The sequence below is a fragment of the Herpailurus yagouaroundi genome, unplaced genomic scaffold (genome assembly GCF_014898765.1).
Source record: "Herpailurus yagouaroundi ecotype Mexico unplaced genomic scaffold, PumYag 28, whole genome shotgun sequence".
Lineage (NCBI taxonomy): Eukaryota > Metazoa > Chordata > Mammalia > Carnivora > Felidae > Herpailurus > Herpailurus yagouaroundi.
The window spans coordinates 106,432,452-106,450,124 of NW_024412376.1; the positions used below are offsets into that span (position 1 = coordinate 106,432,452).

At 40.3% G+C, this 17,673-nt stretch overlaps 1 protein-coding gene across 2 annotated transcripts in view; it reads left to right on the forward strand.

Annotated features, from left to right (window-relative positions):
- Window positions 1-4,215: 4,215 nt before the first annotated feature.
- NUP54 (nucleoporin 54) overlaps window positions 4,216-17,673 on the forward strand; it is a 31,024-nt gene continuing 17,566 nt past the window's right edge. Inside the window, exons 1-5 of one of the 2 annotated variants that reach the window (XM_040480894.1) lie at window positions 4,216-4,390; window positions 5,048-5,209; window positions 8,008-8,091; window positions 8,184-8,330; window positions 16,783-17,009. In XM_040480894.1, coding sequence (XP_040336828.1) covers window positions 4,324-4,390; window positions 5,048-5,209; window positions 8,008-8,091; window positions 8,184-8,330; window positions 16,783-17,009 — 687 coding nt within the window. In that variant the 5' untranslated portion in view covers window positions 4,216-4,323. The remainder of the gene's footprint in view (window positions 4,391-5,047; window positions 5,210-8,007; window positions 8,092-8,183; window positions 8,331-16,782; window positions 17,010-17,673) is intronic. The other variant, XM_040480903.1, reaches the window with a different exon arrangement.

The window sequence follows — 17,673 nt, forward strand, 5'->3', positions numbered from 1 at the left end:
GTCTTTAGGGCCTGGCTTCTTTATACATTATACTTTAAAATAATGCATTCAGGGCACCTAGGTGGCTCAGTTGGTTGTATCCAACTCTTGATTTCGGCTCAGGTCATGATCCCAGGATCGTGGGATTGGTCCTGCTTTGCTCAGCAGAAAGCCTGCTTGAAATTCTCTCTCTCTCTCTCTCTCTCTCTCTCTCTCTTTCTCTCTCTCTGCCCCTCTCTGCCATTCATGCTCTCTCTCTAAACTAGAAAAGAATAGAAAATAAAATGAAAAAAAAAATAAAATAAAATAAAGTAAAAAAATAAAATAAATGTATTCAACCAACTTTATTGGGCAGCCACTTTATGCCGGGCACTATAAACTAGGCTATTGGTAATCACAAAGAGACATCTGGATCTTAGAGTCTAGTTGGCGGTGGGGGGGGGGGGTAGCAACCAAATAATTATAAATGTAAAATTTCAACTAAGTTTCATGATGCTCTGGGAACACGGCTTAGAGTCGCAGGAAGGTTTCCCTAAGAAAGTAACATCTGACTGAGACTGACGAATAGGTGTTAATTAGGCAAAGGAAGCACTTCAGCGTTTCAGATAGAAGAAGGAGGTCATGCCCAGCAGCAGGAAGGAACATGTTTACAAATGACTAAGAAGATGTTTGCTTGGAGCTCAGAGAAGGAAGAACAGTAGGAGATAAGGTTGGAGAGAAAGGCAGGGGCCAGATCAACTTGGATCTTATTAAGCCATGTAAAAAATTTTGGTTTATTTTAAGACCCACAGGAAGCCACTGAAGTATTGTAAATTGGATTGAGGGGGTGGGGGAGACATGGGAGACATGGCAGTTTTGTTTAGAAAGACCTATTCTAGCTGCAGGGTGAATAAACTGGAAGAGTCTATGTGGATGCAGGGAGGTCAGTTAGGCAGTTGCTGTATCAGGTGGGTCCCTTTGGGGTCTCCATTGGTATGCAGGATGGATATTGTCTGGGTGTTGTGCACCAGCCTCCAGGGTGAATTCCACAAAGCTGCATAGCAGGGGCTAAATAATGGGCTTTATTGGGGAAAATAAAAATGTATAGGGCCAGGACAGCAAGAAAAAAGGCAAAGCCCCTCAATCCTCCTGTCATCCCACGGAGAGGCAAGCCAAGGGCCAGAGTACTGTTTGGTCTCAGTACGGAGCACATATCTGCCTTCTAGTCCCTCTTTTTATGGGGCAAGCGTGAAGAAGCAGTCTTGTCAATGGAGGAATGTACAAGCCACTGAGCAACAGTTTGGATTTGGGGTGAATGCTTTGTAGAAATTGTCTGGGAATGTCAGCTGCCCATGTAATGTCACCATCTCCACTGCTAGGGTAAAGAAGACACTGTTTCCATGGGACTCGAGTTTGGGAGCAGTCCCTTTCCCCAGGAGAAGGGGGAAGTCGTAGCCACGCCAGCCTGTTCACCAGGCAACCCAGAATAAGGTCATAGTATAATAGCCCTGCTCGCCGTACTGCAGGGGCCACTGCAGTGTCTAGGTAGGGGGTGGCAAACCTTTTCTGTAAAGGGCCAGATGAAAAATAGTTTTGGCTTTGCAAGCCTCTCTTGTCCCAACCACTCAATTCTGCTCTTGTATCATAAAAGCAGTCATAGACAACATGTAAACAAATGGATGTGTCTGTGTTCCAGTAAAACTCTATTTATGGGGCGACTTGGGTGGCTCAGTTGGTTTAGTGTCCAACTCTTGATTTTGGCTCAGGTCATGATTCCAGGGTCATGAGATCGAGTCCTGTGTCAGAGTCCATGCTGAGCATGAAGCCTGCTTGGGATTATCCCCCTCTCTCTTTCTCTCCCCCCGGTCAATCTCCCCGCTTTGTGTGCTCTCTCTCTAAAAAACAACACCCCCCTCCAAAACTGTATTTACACAAAAAGTTGACAGTGCACAATTTGGCCACCATTTGCTAATCCCTGGCCTAGGCAAAAGATCATGGTAATTTGAATCAGGGAGATGGCAGCGGAGACAAAGTATTTCAGAAATGTTTAAAGATAAAATATGTAGGACTTGGGAGAATATGGGAAAGGCAAGGAACAGGGACATGTCAAGGAACTCATTCATCCATTCTACAGTATTGACTAAGGTCTGTGGGGATGGGGGGAGGCATTCTGCTAGCAGTAGGGATACAACCAGTAAAAAAAAAAAAAAAAGTTCCCTGCCCTTATTTAGCTTATATTAAATAGGGGAATCAATAAATAGGTGGTGGTAATTACTAAGAATATTTAAGTAGCCATAGTGACAGGAGTTGAATGTGCTAGTTTAGAAAGGGTGGTCAGGGAAGGCTTCTTATGGAAGAAATACTCACCCATTGTTTTCCATCCCTGATCCTTCTCCCCTTCCATCCATTATTTCTGTGATTTCACTCTGCTGGTTCTCCTAGCTCTCTGGCCAAGCTCTCTCAGGCTCCCTTGAGGGCTGTTTGCTTTCTTCTTTTCTTTCCTTTTTCTCTTTCTTTCTTTCTTTTTCTTTCTTTCTTTCTTTTGTGTTTATTTATTTGAAAGAAGAGAGAGTACAAGCAAGGGAGGGACAGAGAGAGAGGGAGAGAGAGAATCCCAAGCAGGCTCTGCGCTGTCATCACAGAGCTCTACATGGGGCTGGATCTCACGACCATGAGATCATGACCTGAGCCGCAATCAAGAGTCATACGCTGAAATGACTGAGTCACCCAGGCACCCCTGCTCCGTGCTTGATACTGTGCTCAGCTGCAACCTCTTCTCACTTGATACTCTTCCTGACAATTCCAGGGACTCCCTGACTTCAGGCACAACCCAAACACAAGTCTCTGTTCAACCTCAGTCGCACACACCAAACACGTGCTGGATGTCCTCAGCCACTGTCCTCAAGTCTGGAAAGTTAAGAAAGGAATACATTTTTTCTTGTCTTCGTTCCAAATTCCCATCACAATCTACCCAGTTGTACAAGTCAGAAACCAGGGACTCTTGCTAGACTCCTCCTATCCCTTCCCTCCACATCCCATCAGTCAAGTCCATCTGCTGCCATCTCCCTTCCGGCTGTCCTCCTCCCTGTATCAGCAGTCTCACTGGAACACATGCAATTACCACTAATACCAAGATTTAATTTTTTGAATAGGTAACACATTTATATTCTCAAGCGAAAAAGGGCTTTATGGGAAAAGTCCTCCACCCATCTCCCAGACACCCAGTTCATCTTCCCAGAGGCAACTAATGTTATTCACTTTTTTATATATATCTTTCCAGGAATATTTTATACAAAAATGTGTATTTCTACATTCCAACCCTTTTTTGTCATCTAAATTGTAGCACAGCATAGACAGTGTTCTAATTGTTTTTCATGTAATTTATCTTTCAGATCTATCTTTTCAGTACATAAAGAGCTTTACTGTTCCCATTTCAGGTCTGAATAGCATTCCTTTTCATAAATGCAACTATTTAAGCAAACCCTTTTGTTTCCAATCACTTGTTATACCTTGTATTTCATAACTTTGCCTAATCATTTATAATCATTTATAAGATAAATTCTTAGAAGTAGCATTGCTATGTCCAAGGATTTCTAATTTTGATAGACACAACGGCTTGTTATTGTTTTTCTTTTAACAGGTATACAAGCACATGGATTTCAGAATCACATAATTCTCTCAGGTTTGTTATAAAAAAAAAAAAACTAAATAGACATCATTTTCAAAGGCACCTCTGTTAGGTTTTCTGTTTTGTTTTTAATTTACCCCCATGACTAGGTAACAAGCTGCTTCAGTAATTCTCATGAGTTTTAGCATTATCCATTGACCCTACACTACGGAGATGAGGATTTGGCCTACCTATCCAGTACTCATTACACACTCGCATTCATCCCCACGCACATCTTTTTTTTTTTTTTTTTTTTTTTTTTTGAGCGACAGTGCCCGGCGCGCCTGTGAAAAGGGGAGGGGCAGAGAGTGGAGTACAGAGGCTCCGAAGCGGTCTCTGCGCACCCAGCAAAGAGCCCAATGCGGAGCCCGAACTCACGAACCCAACTGCTTGTTAACGCACACCTTTTCCAAGCCTTTAAGGGCTTTCAGGCGCCAAGGAGCCGCTAATTTGCCAGCATTTCCTCTAAGTTGTGACGCTCCACGCCACGTGAGGCCGCTAAGCCCCCGGAAGCTGGCGGGCCGGGGGGCGTTCCCCCTCCAATCCCCGCCTCCTGCGCCTTGCCTGCGCTCCGGTCTCTTTGGCTAGGCCAGAAAAGAGGCGGGACTCCGTTATCCGAGGGCAGTTTCCCGCCGGACCGAAAAGCCGAGAGCACCTAGTGTCGCGGGAGCAGTGCTTTGGTCCCCTGCTCCCGCGACATGGCCTTCAACTTTGGGGCTCCCTCGGGCACCTCTGGCACCGCTGCAGCCACCGCGGCCCCCGCGGGTAAGTGATCCTCCCAGACCTTCTCCCGGGGAGAAAGGGAGGCCTCTGGTCAGCCCCCTCGGTCCGAGACTCTCCAGTCCGGCGAACCTGGGGTCTCTTGGCCACTTGGAGACTTTAGGTGCCTGGGAAAAGGGCGGGCTGCGGCAGAGCGGGCCCAGGCGGCTCCTGAGGAGGCCGCTACGGAACTTGAGGCCCAGCCTGTGGCTTCCACGCCGTGCGTGGATCCCTGCAGTGCCCTGTCCTCCTAGGGTTCGCTTCCCGCCGCCGGCGAGTCGGACTCGGAGAGACTGGAGGGCGGCTCCTCTTTTCCCATTGCCGGAGACCCGCCCTGCCCTCCCCACCTCAGCCTCCCGGACCCGCGGGAATCCCTGCTTAGCTCCCGCTGCTGGGCTTGGTGAGGTTAGGGCTAGGGACCCCGGGGCGGTGCCCTGCGGCTTCTTTGGTCCTGGCCCCTTTGGTCCTTGCTGCGGGACTTCACGCTCCTGCTCCTTCCTCCTGTCCCCACCTCCTCCGCTTTCTTAACTCGTTTGGAGCTAAGTCAAGGTTTGTCTTTGCTCACTTCTGTGAAACCTGCTGACTCTTCTAATCCTCTTGCTTTCTTTTCTTTTTCTTCTTTCCCATTTTAAAATTTTGTTTCTTTGCCTACACGCTTATCAGGATTTGGTGGGCTTGAGACTGCCAACTCCACCGCCAGTGGGTTTAATTTTGGGGGTTTCGGATTAACTGCTAATCCTGCAGTGAACTTTAATATTGGCAATTTCGGTGTTTCTACTACCTCGGCGACTCCGTTCAATTTTGGTAACAGTCTGGCAAGTGCAGGTAGATACTGCGGGTCGTATGTGTAACGAATGTTGGGAGCCGGAGTCCAAGAATATTTTGTGGTTCCTAGTTTGGGAAAGAACACTGGCTTGCCTAATGAGGAAAGGAAATTCACTTTCTAGTGTGGAATCAAAAACATTTGTATCCAGTTTTGACTGCCTTAAAACATTCGGTTTTAGGAAGTCTTGCAAGTTATAATGTTCCTTTTTTAAGCTTGCATTTAATTAAACAGAATATACCTTCCAAGTGATGGAAATTTCGAATGGATTATTATTTTGAGTAGATTATGTTTTCCAAATTATTACGTATCTCTTCCAAAATAAAAGCTCAGCAGTCAGGCTCGTTTTTCTGGGATTCTTGGACTCCTGCAGTCATTTTTTTTTTTCTTCATTTTTCCTGCATCTTTCATTGGAATTTCATTTGATTGTCCTTGTGTTTCCCAAGAGAAACAAGTCTTATACGAACAGCAGTAACTTGCCTTGTTTTTTATGTTGTGTAACAACAATAATGTATTTCTTTGGTCAACCCCAGATTAGGACACATTTCTATAAGATTTGTAGTTATGGAAAGAGCCCCCAATTTTTTACTGGATTTTTTGAGAAATGATCAGAGCAATTTATTGTCAAGTAGCATTGAGTTCAAGTAGGTAGGCTAGACATATTTGCATTCAAAGAGATAATTAGGAAGATTTTAGTGTCTATGTGGATTGAAGCTCCTTGGAAATTTGCAAAACACAAACTATAATGTGTGTATATGTGTATATAAATTTAAAATAGGTCTATGTGTCCTTTACATACAGTCACCCTATAGAATAGTCTTGTTCCTCTGCTGCTCGTATATGAATTTCTTGTCCATATTCTCTTACATTATGCCACTTATGCCCGTGCCAATTATATGCATTTGGTAAACATTATTATTTATTCTCTAAAATTTACTTGGGAAGTCTGGTGTTTGTGCAGTATTTGTTAGCACAGTGTGAAAATCATCTTGGCATCTGGTTTGAAACCTTTTGAAGAATACTTGAAACCTTGAATTCCAAAGATAAAATAATCCATTATTAAGTAATCATGTATCACTGCCATTTGGTATGTTTACTTTTCCCTGTTTGCTTAAAATTGGCACTGGGTAAAACAGCAGTATTATTTTGAAATTTGTGTTTCTGAACAAAGCTACCCAGCTTGTAATTCAACAACAGTAAATAAACTTGTTGGTATTTGCTTGATTTCATGTTCATTTGGAGTTACCACTGTTAAGTGTTGAGTTGTGATAATATAACTGTATTTTAACTACTTTATATATATGTTCATTAACTGAATCTTCAGCAAAGGGATAGAAACCCTTGTTTATTTTGTATCTTTGCAGATCCACTATTACGAATAAACATTTTTGGTATTATGAAACATGATAAGATACTAATATTTTTATTGTGTAGCCAATCCAGAATATATCATAGTTTTTCTATGGAAGTGAAGAATAATGAAAAAGATTAAGAACAGTGTTCTGTACTTTAGGTGATTTTTATCAAAATGTTTATAGTTTGCAATACTACAGTAGAACCTACCTGGTTATGGCTGCAACATGCAGTCTATTTGTGAGTAATTTTCCAAATTAAAATTATATGATATCAAAAGGGTTGGGTTTTTTCCTTATATCTTTTATATAACATGAATCCCTGTCTCTTATACTAGAAATATATGAGATTAAAAATTAGAATTCCAGAAAACCTGTGGCATAACTCCGAGATCACTGATGGTTCAAATATTTTTCTTAAAAGTCTTTTTGGTATCACCTTGGTAATCAGGGAAAGACTGACAATAAGGGAAAAACCATAAAACAATTTTAGCTCGTCTGTATTCCATTCCATCCATATGTCAAGTTACATATGGTTAAGATTAGTTTCATCTCTAAACTTAAATCTAAAAATGAAATTTGTAGATCTGTTAGTTGCCAACTTGGTCCAGAGGGCTGTGCTAGTTCTCTCTTTCCCTAGTTTTTCCCCCTTCACTCTTCCTTCAAGAAACACATTCTTGTTGTAGGGAGGTCAGTATGTTTCTTTGGGAAAGTTGGTAAATTTTCATGAAGACTAAGTAGAAAGGAAGCTAAAATAGAACCTAAGTTAATTCACCAAAGCCAAAGTTTCCAACTGGCACCACAGTCTGCTAATACGATTTGTTTAGCACGCTACTTTAAAAATATTTGAATTCATTCCAAAAAATTAATTAGTTAATTAGGGTCTAAAATTCTGTAAATTTCACAGAGAAAATCTAGATCTTCGGGTTTTGGGGGGGGGGGGGGAATGGGAATAAACAACATTACTACCTTTCTCCTGTGGGAATAATCTGCTTGAATTTAGAAACTGCTTCCATTTTTAAAAACTGTTCACATTGAACAGTTCTACCAGTCAGTAAACACCTGGTCTATTTCACTTATTAATGTTATCAGCCTAAATCTTACAGGCATTTGAATTTGCAACTCCTGCTCTAAAAGTATATACGTAGTCATTTTAGAGTTTGTTAAGCATGCTAGTAGGCTTAACATGTTTTCTCAGCTGTGACTTAAGGGTATGTTGAAGAGTATGTATTGCATTGTGCTATTTCTGTTTTAAATACTTAGTCACTTTTTGCAACATTTGACTTCTTGATTAGTAGTATAGTTTTTTAAAAATTGAAGTTGAAAGTAGAAGGAAAAATTAGATCAATAGATTTTGTCTCTATATGTGGCAACGACATAAAATAATTTGAAAAAGAAATGTATGAATATAAAAGATTCTGTCTGTTTTATTTATCCTTTTTAATTAGTTGGGTTTGGAGGATTTGGGACAACATCTACAACAGCTGGTTCTGCATTCAGCTTTTCTGCTCCAGCTAACACAGGCACTACTGGTAAGAGGACATCGTATGCCATTTGTAGAAATGAATGAGCTAAGAGCTTGGTTTTTTGGTTAACTTACGCAATTTTAATTTTTCCTTCAAAGGACTCTTCGGTGGTACTCAGAACAAAGGGTTTGGATTTGGTACTGGTTTTGGCACAACAACTGGAAGTAGTACTGGTTTAGGTACTGGTTTGGGAACTGGACTGGGATTTGGAGGATTTAATACACAGCAGCAGCAACAGCAAACTAGTAAGTATAAGGGGCCTTTATCTTACTTTATATGACTTTATATATAAAACTAAGATATAGCTGACATCGAGTGCACTGTTCAAAACACTTTAATGATACCTTTTTTTTTTTTTTGAAAATTTATCAGTATGTTCCACAAGATTCCAAAAGCTACTTCTCATGTCAATATATAATAGCAACTGGGGAGAAGACTGATTAGCAGGATGAGGATTATAAAACTTCTGTGTTTAGTAACAGTCTATGTAAATTTTTGTTGCTAAAAGTAACACAAAAGTAAATCTGCATAAAAGTACAGCTTAATGAATTGTATATATAATAAGGTGAACACCCTTGGAACCAGTACCTAAGTCAGGAGGTGGCCCCTGGCCAACCACTTGAGAAGCCCTCTACATTGCCCTCCCAGTCATTTCCCAATCAGAGGAGCTATAGTCCTGTCTTTCATGGTGATCTGTTCTTTACTTTTCTTTACAGTTTTGTCACGTAAGTGTGTAAACAGTATTGTTTAGTTTTATGTGTCTTAAATCTGTGTAAGTTCCCCTGTTAGCCCTCCCCCCTTTTTTTCTTTTTCCTATTTGTTAAATCAGACCATTTTTCCTGTAGAGTTTTTCAAGTCAGGACTCTACTGGATTGCATTCCTGTGGTATAGTTTAACATATTTCGTTGTTTTCTGTGTTTTTTGTAAATTGGGTTGGATATAGGCACTTAGGTATGTTGATAGTTGTTTTTTGTTTGGTTTCAAGACTACTTTATGGATAGTGTTGTATTCCTTTTTTTTAATGTTTGTTTGTTTCAAGAGAGAGAGTGAGCAGGTGATGGCCAGAGAGAGATAGAGAATCCCAAGCAGGCTCCACACTGTCAGTGTGTAGGGCTCGATCCCACAACCATGAGATCATGACCTGAGAAAAACCAACAGTTGGATGCTTAAACCGACTGAGCCACCCAGGCACTCCAGTAGTGTTGTATACTTTATCAAGAGGTATATAATGTCTCTCGTTTTCATTGTATAAGCAGCAGCCATCCGTTAATTCATTAGGGGTTGCAAAATGGTATTTATTCCAACCCTATGATTCCTTTTCCGTGTATTTGTTGGAATACTTTAATAACAAGAAACTTTTTCCACTATCTGGTTCATCCTTTCCCATATTTATTATTAGTTTTCAAAATAAAGAGTTGGTTCCCTATCATTCTCTAAAGGAAACCAATTAATTTTTCTTATAATGTTAGGAACTTAAATATTTCAGCTACCTATATTTGTATTTTTTAATCTGTTGCAGTTATTATCCTTATTGATGCTTAAATGTTGCATCTTTGGCCAAAGATGCAAGCCTCTTCAGACTGGCTCTCAAGTCCTTTGACACAACGTAGAATTAGTCTTTTATTTATTTGTTTTTTAAAGTTTATTTATTTATTTTGAGAGAGAATGGTGAGGAGGGGCAGAGAGAGGGAGAGAGAGTGAGAATCCCAAGCAGGCTCTCCACTGTCAGCACAGAGCCCAATGCGGGGCTTGAACCCATGAACCATGAGATCATGACCCGACCCAAGATCAAGAGTCGGATGCTTAACCGACTGAGCCACCCACGCGTCCCTAGAATTGGTTTTTGATAGCTTCCTTGCTATCTGGTATGGCAGTGTGTTCCAGGGTTCTCTTGTATGGGCTAATTTATTTAATTCTCACGAGAATCCTATGAAATGGTACTCGTGGTATTTCCATTTTATACGTGAAGAGGGATTGTGACTTTTCCATATACCTCCCAGGAAGTAGTATAGAAACACGAATGCGAGTTTTTTGACTTCCTACGTAATGCTCTTTTCACTTTTCCAGTCTTCTACCTCTTAAATCACTTTTGCTTCACTTTTCTTAGGTAACTTGATTGATTGGCTAAAATTCATCCTACTAAAGTTATTCAAGATTAGTAGTTATTAAACATAAATTTAAGGAATTGTGTAGCCAAAAGGACGAAGATAATAATAGTCTCAGAATTCTTTCTAGTATTCGAATCATTCCTCTTTTCTGTTATCTTCCTGTAAAAATAGAAAGTTTGTTGGAAATCCAAGTACTTTGGGAGAAGAAAGGGAAAGTGAAGTTTTTTCTTTTGAAATTTTCTTTAAAATAATATCTCTCCAACTATCTGTTACTGTAGTTAAACTTGCTTTGGTTAGGAAAAATGGGAAGTTGAATTTGGTGCTATTCATTTGTATAATGAAAGGGGCTTATTCAGTTATGTAGCAGCCACTTACTGACTGTATGTTTGTATGTCAGGCGTCGGGTATATAAGGTTGAAAGCCACAGTCCCTGCTTATAGTCTACAGGGAGGTAGAATAACGAACATTTAATTAGAATAATAAACTCCAAGTTATAGAAAATACACGTATGTTTGAAAGCACTAAAACAGACCCCTACAAGGTACTACGGAATACAGAGGAAGAGCTGAGTCTTGAAAGAATTAGTTGGATAAAGTCAGGAAAGGGTATTCCATGTAGAGGGGTAACTGACAGAAGCATCAGTGTATGGCATAACATGATGAATTTGGGACCTGCTGTAAGGAGTTTTGAGCTTAATCTGCAAAGATTATGGAGCTGTTGCCTTACTTTTCAAACCCCCGCTTGTATGAGGTGCTTGCTGTCTGGCTGTTCCATCTGAGATGTGTTTAATTTCAGTTACCTGCTGACTTCCTGGACAGTACCTCTTATTCAATGAAAACTTTGGCAACTGGCTCTCAGTTTTGCTTTTCTTTTCAACTTCTGTCTGGGTTATTTAAACATCACATGGCTATATACTGAGATAGCCATGCCATCTAACTTTTATTCCAGAGACTTCTTCCATTTCACTTAAACCATAATTTTTACCCTGGACCTTGGCAACATCTGAAAATGTTCAAAATCACTAATGTGAACATCCCACAACCTATTCTTTTAGCCTGCCTTTTTAACTACTTCCAGTGTAGCTATTCCTAGACCTCATTAGGACCTTTAGACAGTGACATTTTCGTTTAGACCATTTTCTATTCTTCCATCAGCTTCTTGTCTATACTCTCTAATTAGCTTAGATTCCATAGCCTGCCATTTCAGTCACTGATTGTCAGTATGCTAAACTTCTTCGTCATTGTATTATGTGCCTGAGGGGGAAAAAAATCCAAGCTGGTGTAAGCCCAACTGTCTGTCTAGATACTGCTTGAGAAAATCACGATACAAAGGATTAAATAGTATCTCTAAATTCTTTTTTTTTTTTAACATGTTATTTTATTTTTTGAGAAACAGAGAGACCATGAGCAAGGAAGGGACAGAAAGAGGGAGACACAGAATCCAAAGCAGGCTCTAGGCTATAAGCTGTCAGCACAGAGCCCGATGCGGGGCTTGAACCCATGAACGCAAGTTTGTGACCTGAGCTGAAGTCGGACGCTCAATGGACTGAGGCGCCCAGGCTCCCTGTTAATTTTTTTTTAATGTTTGTTTATTTTTGAGAGAAAGAGAGCGCAAGCAGGAGAGGGGCAGAGAGAGGAGATACAGAATCCCAAAGCAGGCTCCAGGCTCTGAGCTGTCAGCATAGAGCCCAATGTGGGACTAGAACTCAGGAACCATGAGATCATGATCTCTGCTGAAGTTGGACACTTAACTGACTGAGCCACCCAGGCGCCCCAGTACCACTAAATTCCTAATTGCTGACCTAAGTTGGGGCCTCAGCACTGCCTGGTAATTCTACGAAGTTTCTATTTTGTTTTTATGTTTATTTATTTTGAGACAGCACACACGCAAGCGGGGGAAAGGCTAAGAGAGTCTGAGGCAGGCTCTGCATTGACAGCACAGAGCCCAACATGGAGCTCATCTCATCAACTATGAGATCATGACCTGAACCGAAATCCAGAGTCCAACATTAACCAACTGAGCCACTGACGCGCCCCAGATTGCGGAAATGTTTTAAAGCAAATCCCAATACGTCCCCTCACTGTCACTTTACTATGCTTCTCTCTTTAAAAATATGGGCATCACTCCAACTTGCTATTAATAATTCCTTGGTATCCTCTAATACCTAGTTCTTAATCACATTTCCATTTATGTTTCATTGAAGTTTTCTTCAGCTGGTTTACTCAAATAGTGATCCAAACAAGGTCTCCACATTTATTTTCTTGTTGTGTCTCAAGTTTCTTTTTAGTATAGAGTGTTCCCTTGCTCCTTTTTACCCCCTTCATGAATTGTTGGAGAAACTGGGCCACTTGTCCTATGAAATGTCCCCCATTCTAGATTCGTATCCTTGTAGTATCATTTAACTTTATCCCCCACTTTTCTGGTTAATGAAGTTAGCTTTAGGTACTTTATATTCAAGTTTGACTTTTTGGCACAGATACTTTGCCAGTTGTGCTACGTGCTTCATACTATATCACATTGAAAGTTTTTTCCCTCTTTTGGTGATGCTAAGATTGATCTTTGGGTTCAGGTTGTGACAGCCAATCTGTCTTGTAAAGTTCCTCATCAGTCTTTAACCTAAAGGTTTCATTCATTGATGATCATTGCCTCAGTCAGTTATTTTATTAGGAGTTGCAAAATGGTGATCTCCCATTTCTGCCCTCCCTTCCACACTAAAATTCTTCTGTGAAACAAAGGTTTTCTCCCCCCAGGTGACTGTTGGGTCACCCTGAAATAGAATTTGTATAGGAAGAGTAGGCTAAAAATTTTTTCTTTAATTTTTTTTATTTTAGAGAGAGAGTGCGAGTGGAGGGGAAGGGCAGAGGGAGAGTGGGGGAGAATCTTAAGCAGGCTACACCCTCAGTGCAGAGTCCAACACAGGGCTGTATCCCATGACCTGAGCTGAAATCAAGAGTCAGATGTCTAGCTGACTGAGCCACCTAGGCGCCCCTAAAAATTCTTTTCAATTGACAGTTTTTATAAGAAGTTGTTGTTGGCCTGATTATTTCCAGTGGTGTCCAAGGAATTGAATTTTAAGTTTTTGATCTTTACTTTTAAAAACTGTAATTTTGAATGCATGAGTTTTCATAAATTGACTGTGCTTGAGTTGGTTGCATTCATTATTCTTTTTGATGCTCAAATTATCACAGTTTTGGTCAATATGAGCCCTTGAACAATACCCTGGTCTGTTATTTCTTACCTTATTGTTTAGTACTCCTTATTGCTTCCACTGGTTCATCTTCCCCCTCCTTTTTGCCAGAGGTTTGCACATGCTGTTCATCTTTGCCCCTACCTCATGGCTTGGCTGACTGCTTCCTTTAGGCCTTAGTGAAATTCTAATGGAGCAGTCTTCTCTTGTCTCCCTCCTCCCCCACCCGACCCGACTTGATTAGCTCCCTCATTCAGTACTCTCATAGCCTCTGTATTTCTCTAAGGAACTTACCACAATTGTAAATATTTGTTTGATGTGCTGAGTTTGTTTACCATTCTGTCCTTAGTATTTAGCTCTGTGTCTAACATTTAGGGGATACTCAGTAAATACTTGTTGAATGAGTGAATGAATGTATGTTATCAAAGATAAAACCAGAAGAGACTATGTATTGTGAGGAAATCTAAGGGAGAAGAGCATTTCCTAGGAGGATGTGTGTTCAGTGAAAGTTGAAGATTTTCTTTGGGAGCTAAAGGAACAATCTACAGCATGAGGACCCTGAGAAGGTAGAGAGGTATGAGAGGTCTAATAATGCTAAGGGGTTGAAAAGAATGTATTGAACTTTATAATTTGAGTTCCTAAGTGCCTTCCAGCAAGTGAACTCTGAGTAGACTAGTGTGGTTGTAATCTAGTGTGAAATGTAAAAAGGCAGCTAAATGAATCAGTACAGATCATAGTTTATCTCATTTAAAAGTTGAGGAGATTGGGGCGCCTGGGTGGCTCAGTCGGTTAAGCAGCCAACTTCGGCTCAGGTCATGATCTCGTGGTCCGTGAGTTCGAGCCCCACGTCGGGCTCTGTGCTGACAGCTCAGAGCCTGGATCCTGTTTCAGATTCTGTGTCTCCCTCTCTCTGACCCTCCCCCGTTCATGCTCTGTCTCTCTCTGTCTCAAAAATAATAAATAAACATTAAAAAAAAAAAAAGTTGAGATAAAACCTAGGAATTTCTTAGCCAAGGCTACAATAAATACAATAAATATTGAGCTTATAATACCAGGATTCAAGTCTTGTGGCTTCTAGTCCAGTTCTTTACAGTGTTTATATGTGCCCATTTGGGAATTTATACTATTCATCTAGGGGGGTAATAGTAGCCCCTCTCTAGCCCTGTAGAAGCCCCAGTGACCATATGGTACTTAAAATCTTTAGACCTGAAAGAAACTTAACTATCATCTAATATAGTGGCCCTAAAACTCAGATCATTTTGGTAATATTTTCATGATTTTTCTCTTACCTACTTACCATTTGTGTTATTAAGAATTTTCTTTAGGGGCATCTGGGTGGATAAGTTGATTAAGTGCCCGACTTCGACTCAGGTCATGATCTCATGGTTCGTGAGTTCGAGTCCCGTGTTGGGCTCGCTGCTGTCAGCACAGAGCCTGATCTAGGGCTCAAACTCACAAATTGTGAGATTATGACCTGAGCCTAAACCAAGAGTTGGATGCTCACCCAACTGAGCCACCCAGACTAGGTGCTCCTAGACTTGTTCTTTGATAGAAAGTGAGATAAGCAGATGTGAGGCATTAAAGGCATACTGGCACCCAACCTAGACTTTTTAAAATGTATTATGAGAACAGAGAAAGACAGATACCATACGTTTTCACTCTTACGTGGATCCTGAGAAACTTAACAGAAACCCATGGGGGAGGGAAAGGAAAAAAAAAAAAGAGGTTAGAGTAGGAGAGAGCCAAAGCATAAGAGACTCTTAAAAACTGAGAACAAACTGAGGGTTGATGGGGGGTGGGAGGGAGGGGAGGGTGGGTGATGGGTATTGAGGAGGGCACCTTTTGGGATGAGCACTGGGTGTTGTATGGAAACCAATTTGACAATAAATTTCATATATTGAAAAATTAATAAATAAAAACAAGGAAAAGTAAATATAGGGCAAGCAACAATCTTTGCCACATCTAGTGCCTAGTGGTGAGCATATTACGGACACTCAATAAATTCTTCTTGATTGATTAAAAAAAATAAATAAAATAAAATGTATTATGAGATAATTAAAAGATTTTTTTTTGTTAGGTGAATTAGTCCATTTAGTGACTCAGCTGTTGCCTGATAGCTATAATTTCATGTTCTGGGGATATTTGTCTCCCACTTTGGAAATATTGATCTGATCTAACAACTTCACCCATTTTGTTGGAGAAATTGTAGCCCAGAGAGGTTAAGTGACTTACCCAAAGCTATACAACCTGCTAAAGCTTTAAAAAAAAAAAATTTTTTTTTTTAAGTTTTTTAATTTATTCTGAGAGAGAGCACATAAGCAGGGGAGTGACAGAGGAGACGGGAGAGAGAGAATCCCAAGCAGGCCCCGCACTGACAGTGCATAGCCTGATATGGAGCTCAAACTCACAAACCCGTGAGATCTTGACCTGAGCCGAGATCAAGACTCGGACAGTTAACCAACCAACTGAGCCACCCAGGCGCCCCATGATCTGTTAAAGCTTTTAGTTTAGAATCTTGATGATTAGTTCATTTGTTCTTTTTGTTATATATTTCTTTGTTATGAGAGAAGGAAAAGTGATTATTAAGTTGATACTGATAAAACACTGATATAATGATTCTTGCTGCTTGTTTCCTCCAATTTGTGTTTATTATACACATTTAATAGCAATAAAGGTTTAAAAAACAATTCCACAACTTCACAAACTTTACTTTTCCATTTCATATCCATATGCATTCTTTCTTTTTTCTTTTTTTTTTTTTTTTGGTGTGGGTTTTATATGGATCCACCTTGTATACTGGTAATGGAATTACTTGTATGAAGAAGATAATCATTAGAAAAGCAAGTTAACATTGTAAGGATTGTCCTAGTATATTAGTTTCCTAATGTTGCCATAACAAAGTATCACAGACTTAGTGGCTTAAAACAACACAGTTCACAGTTCTAGAGATCAGAGATTGAGAAATGGGTTTCATTGGCCTAAAATCAAGGTGGTGGTAAGGCAATTTATGTACATAAACCCTGTGTTACTTCTTCAGGCTCCAGGGGAGTATCCATCCCCTTGCCTTGTCCAGCTTCTAGTCTTTCTCTCCATTTCTTGGCTTATAGTCCCTTCCTCCATCTTCAGACCTCACTTTGACTCTGACCTCACACTTCCCTCTTTAGAACCTTCATGATTGTGTTGAGCCCACTCTGATAATCTGGGATAATCTCAACTCAGTCTCTAAATTTAATCACATCTGCAAAGTTTCTTTTGCTGTGTAAGGTAACATAGGTTCTGGGGATTAGGATGTGGACATTGTGGGAGTGGGGGAGGTTGTGGGGGGTATTATTCTGCCTACCATATCTAGGTTCTGAATTGATTTTTTTCTCTTGAAATACTAATTATGGGGTACACTTTTAGCATTAGGTGGTCTCTTCAGTCAGCCTACACAAGCTCCTACCCAGTCCAACCAACTGATAAATACTGCAAGTGCTCTTTCTGCTCCAACACTGTTGGGAGATGAGAGGGATGCTATTTTGGCAAAATGGAATCAGCTGCAGGCCTTTTGGGGAACAGGAAAAGGATATTTCAACAACAACATTCCACCAGTGGAATTCACACAAGAAAATCCCTTTTGCCGATTTAAGGTATTAGTACTTCTTTTGATCCTTACTTGAAGAGTGTGTGTAAGAGAATGTAGTGTTTGGATTAAAATAATACCAAGAAAACAATTGCTTGGTTTTTAGCACTCCTTGAACACGGTACAGTTATGCTTTTGCTTTAAAAATATAGAAGTTATTAAAATGAAGTGATTTCTTACATATATGTGATTGAAGGTGACCAGAATATGACTGAAGGAAGATGTGATTAGAATATAACTTAAAACTGAGGAAAAAGTGTTAACAGAAGGGGAGTGGTCTGCTTGGCATCTATAAAGGGGAGACCCAAAATTAGAATTTAGTGGTATTCATCCAACACTGTCCAGGAAAGTACACCCTAACCAGCAGACAGAAGTAGATGTTCTGTTTGGCATGTATAATTCTCTTGGCACTATTACAGCTGGATGCTAAAGCCATTGAAACAGTGTAGTCTATTTTCTTTCTGATTCCTTGCCTACCAAACAACCTTTTCATTTGAATTTAACTTCTCAGAGATTCTGTTTCATCAGCTAGTGAGAGTATTTAGGTCAACTTGATGGTGTATTTTTCATAACAAATTAATGTATTGCAATCCAGTTTATACTTCAGCCACTTTGACAAAAAACCAAACAAACCCACTTTTTGCTGCTTATGTCAATCACTAATCAATATG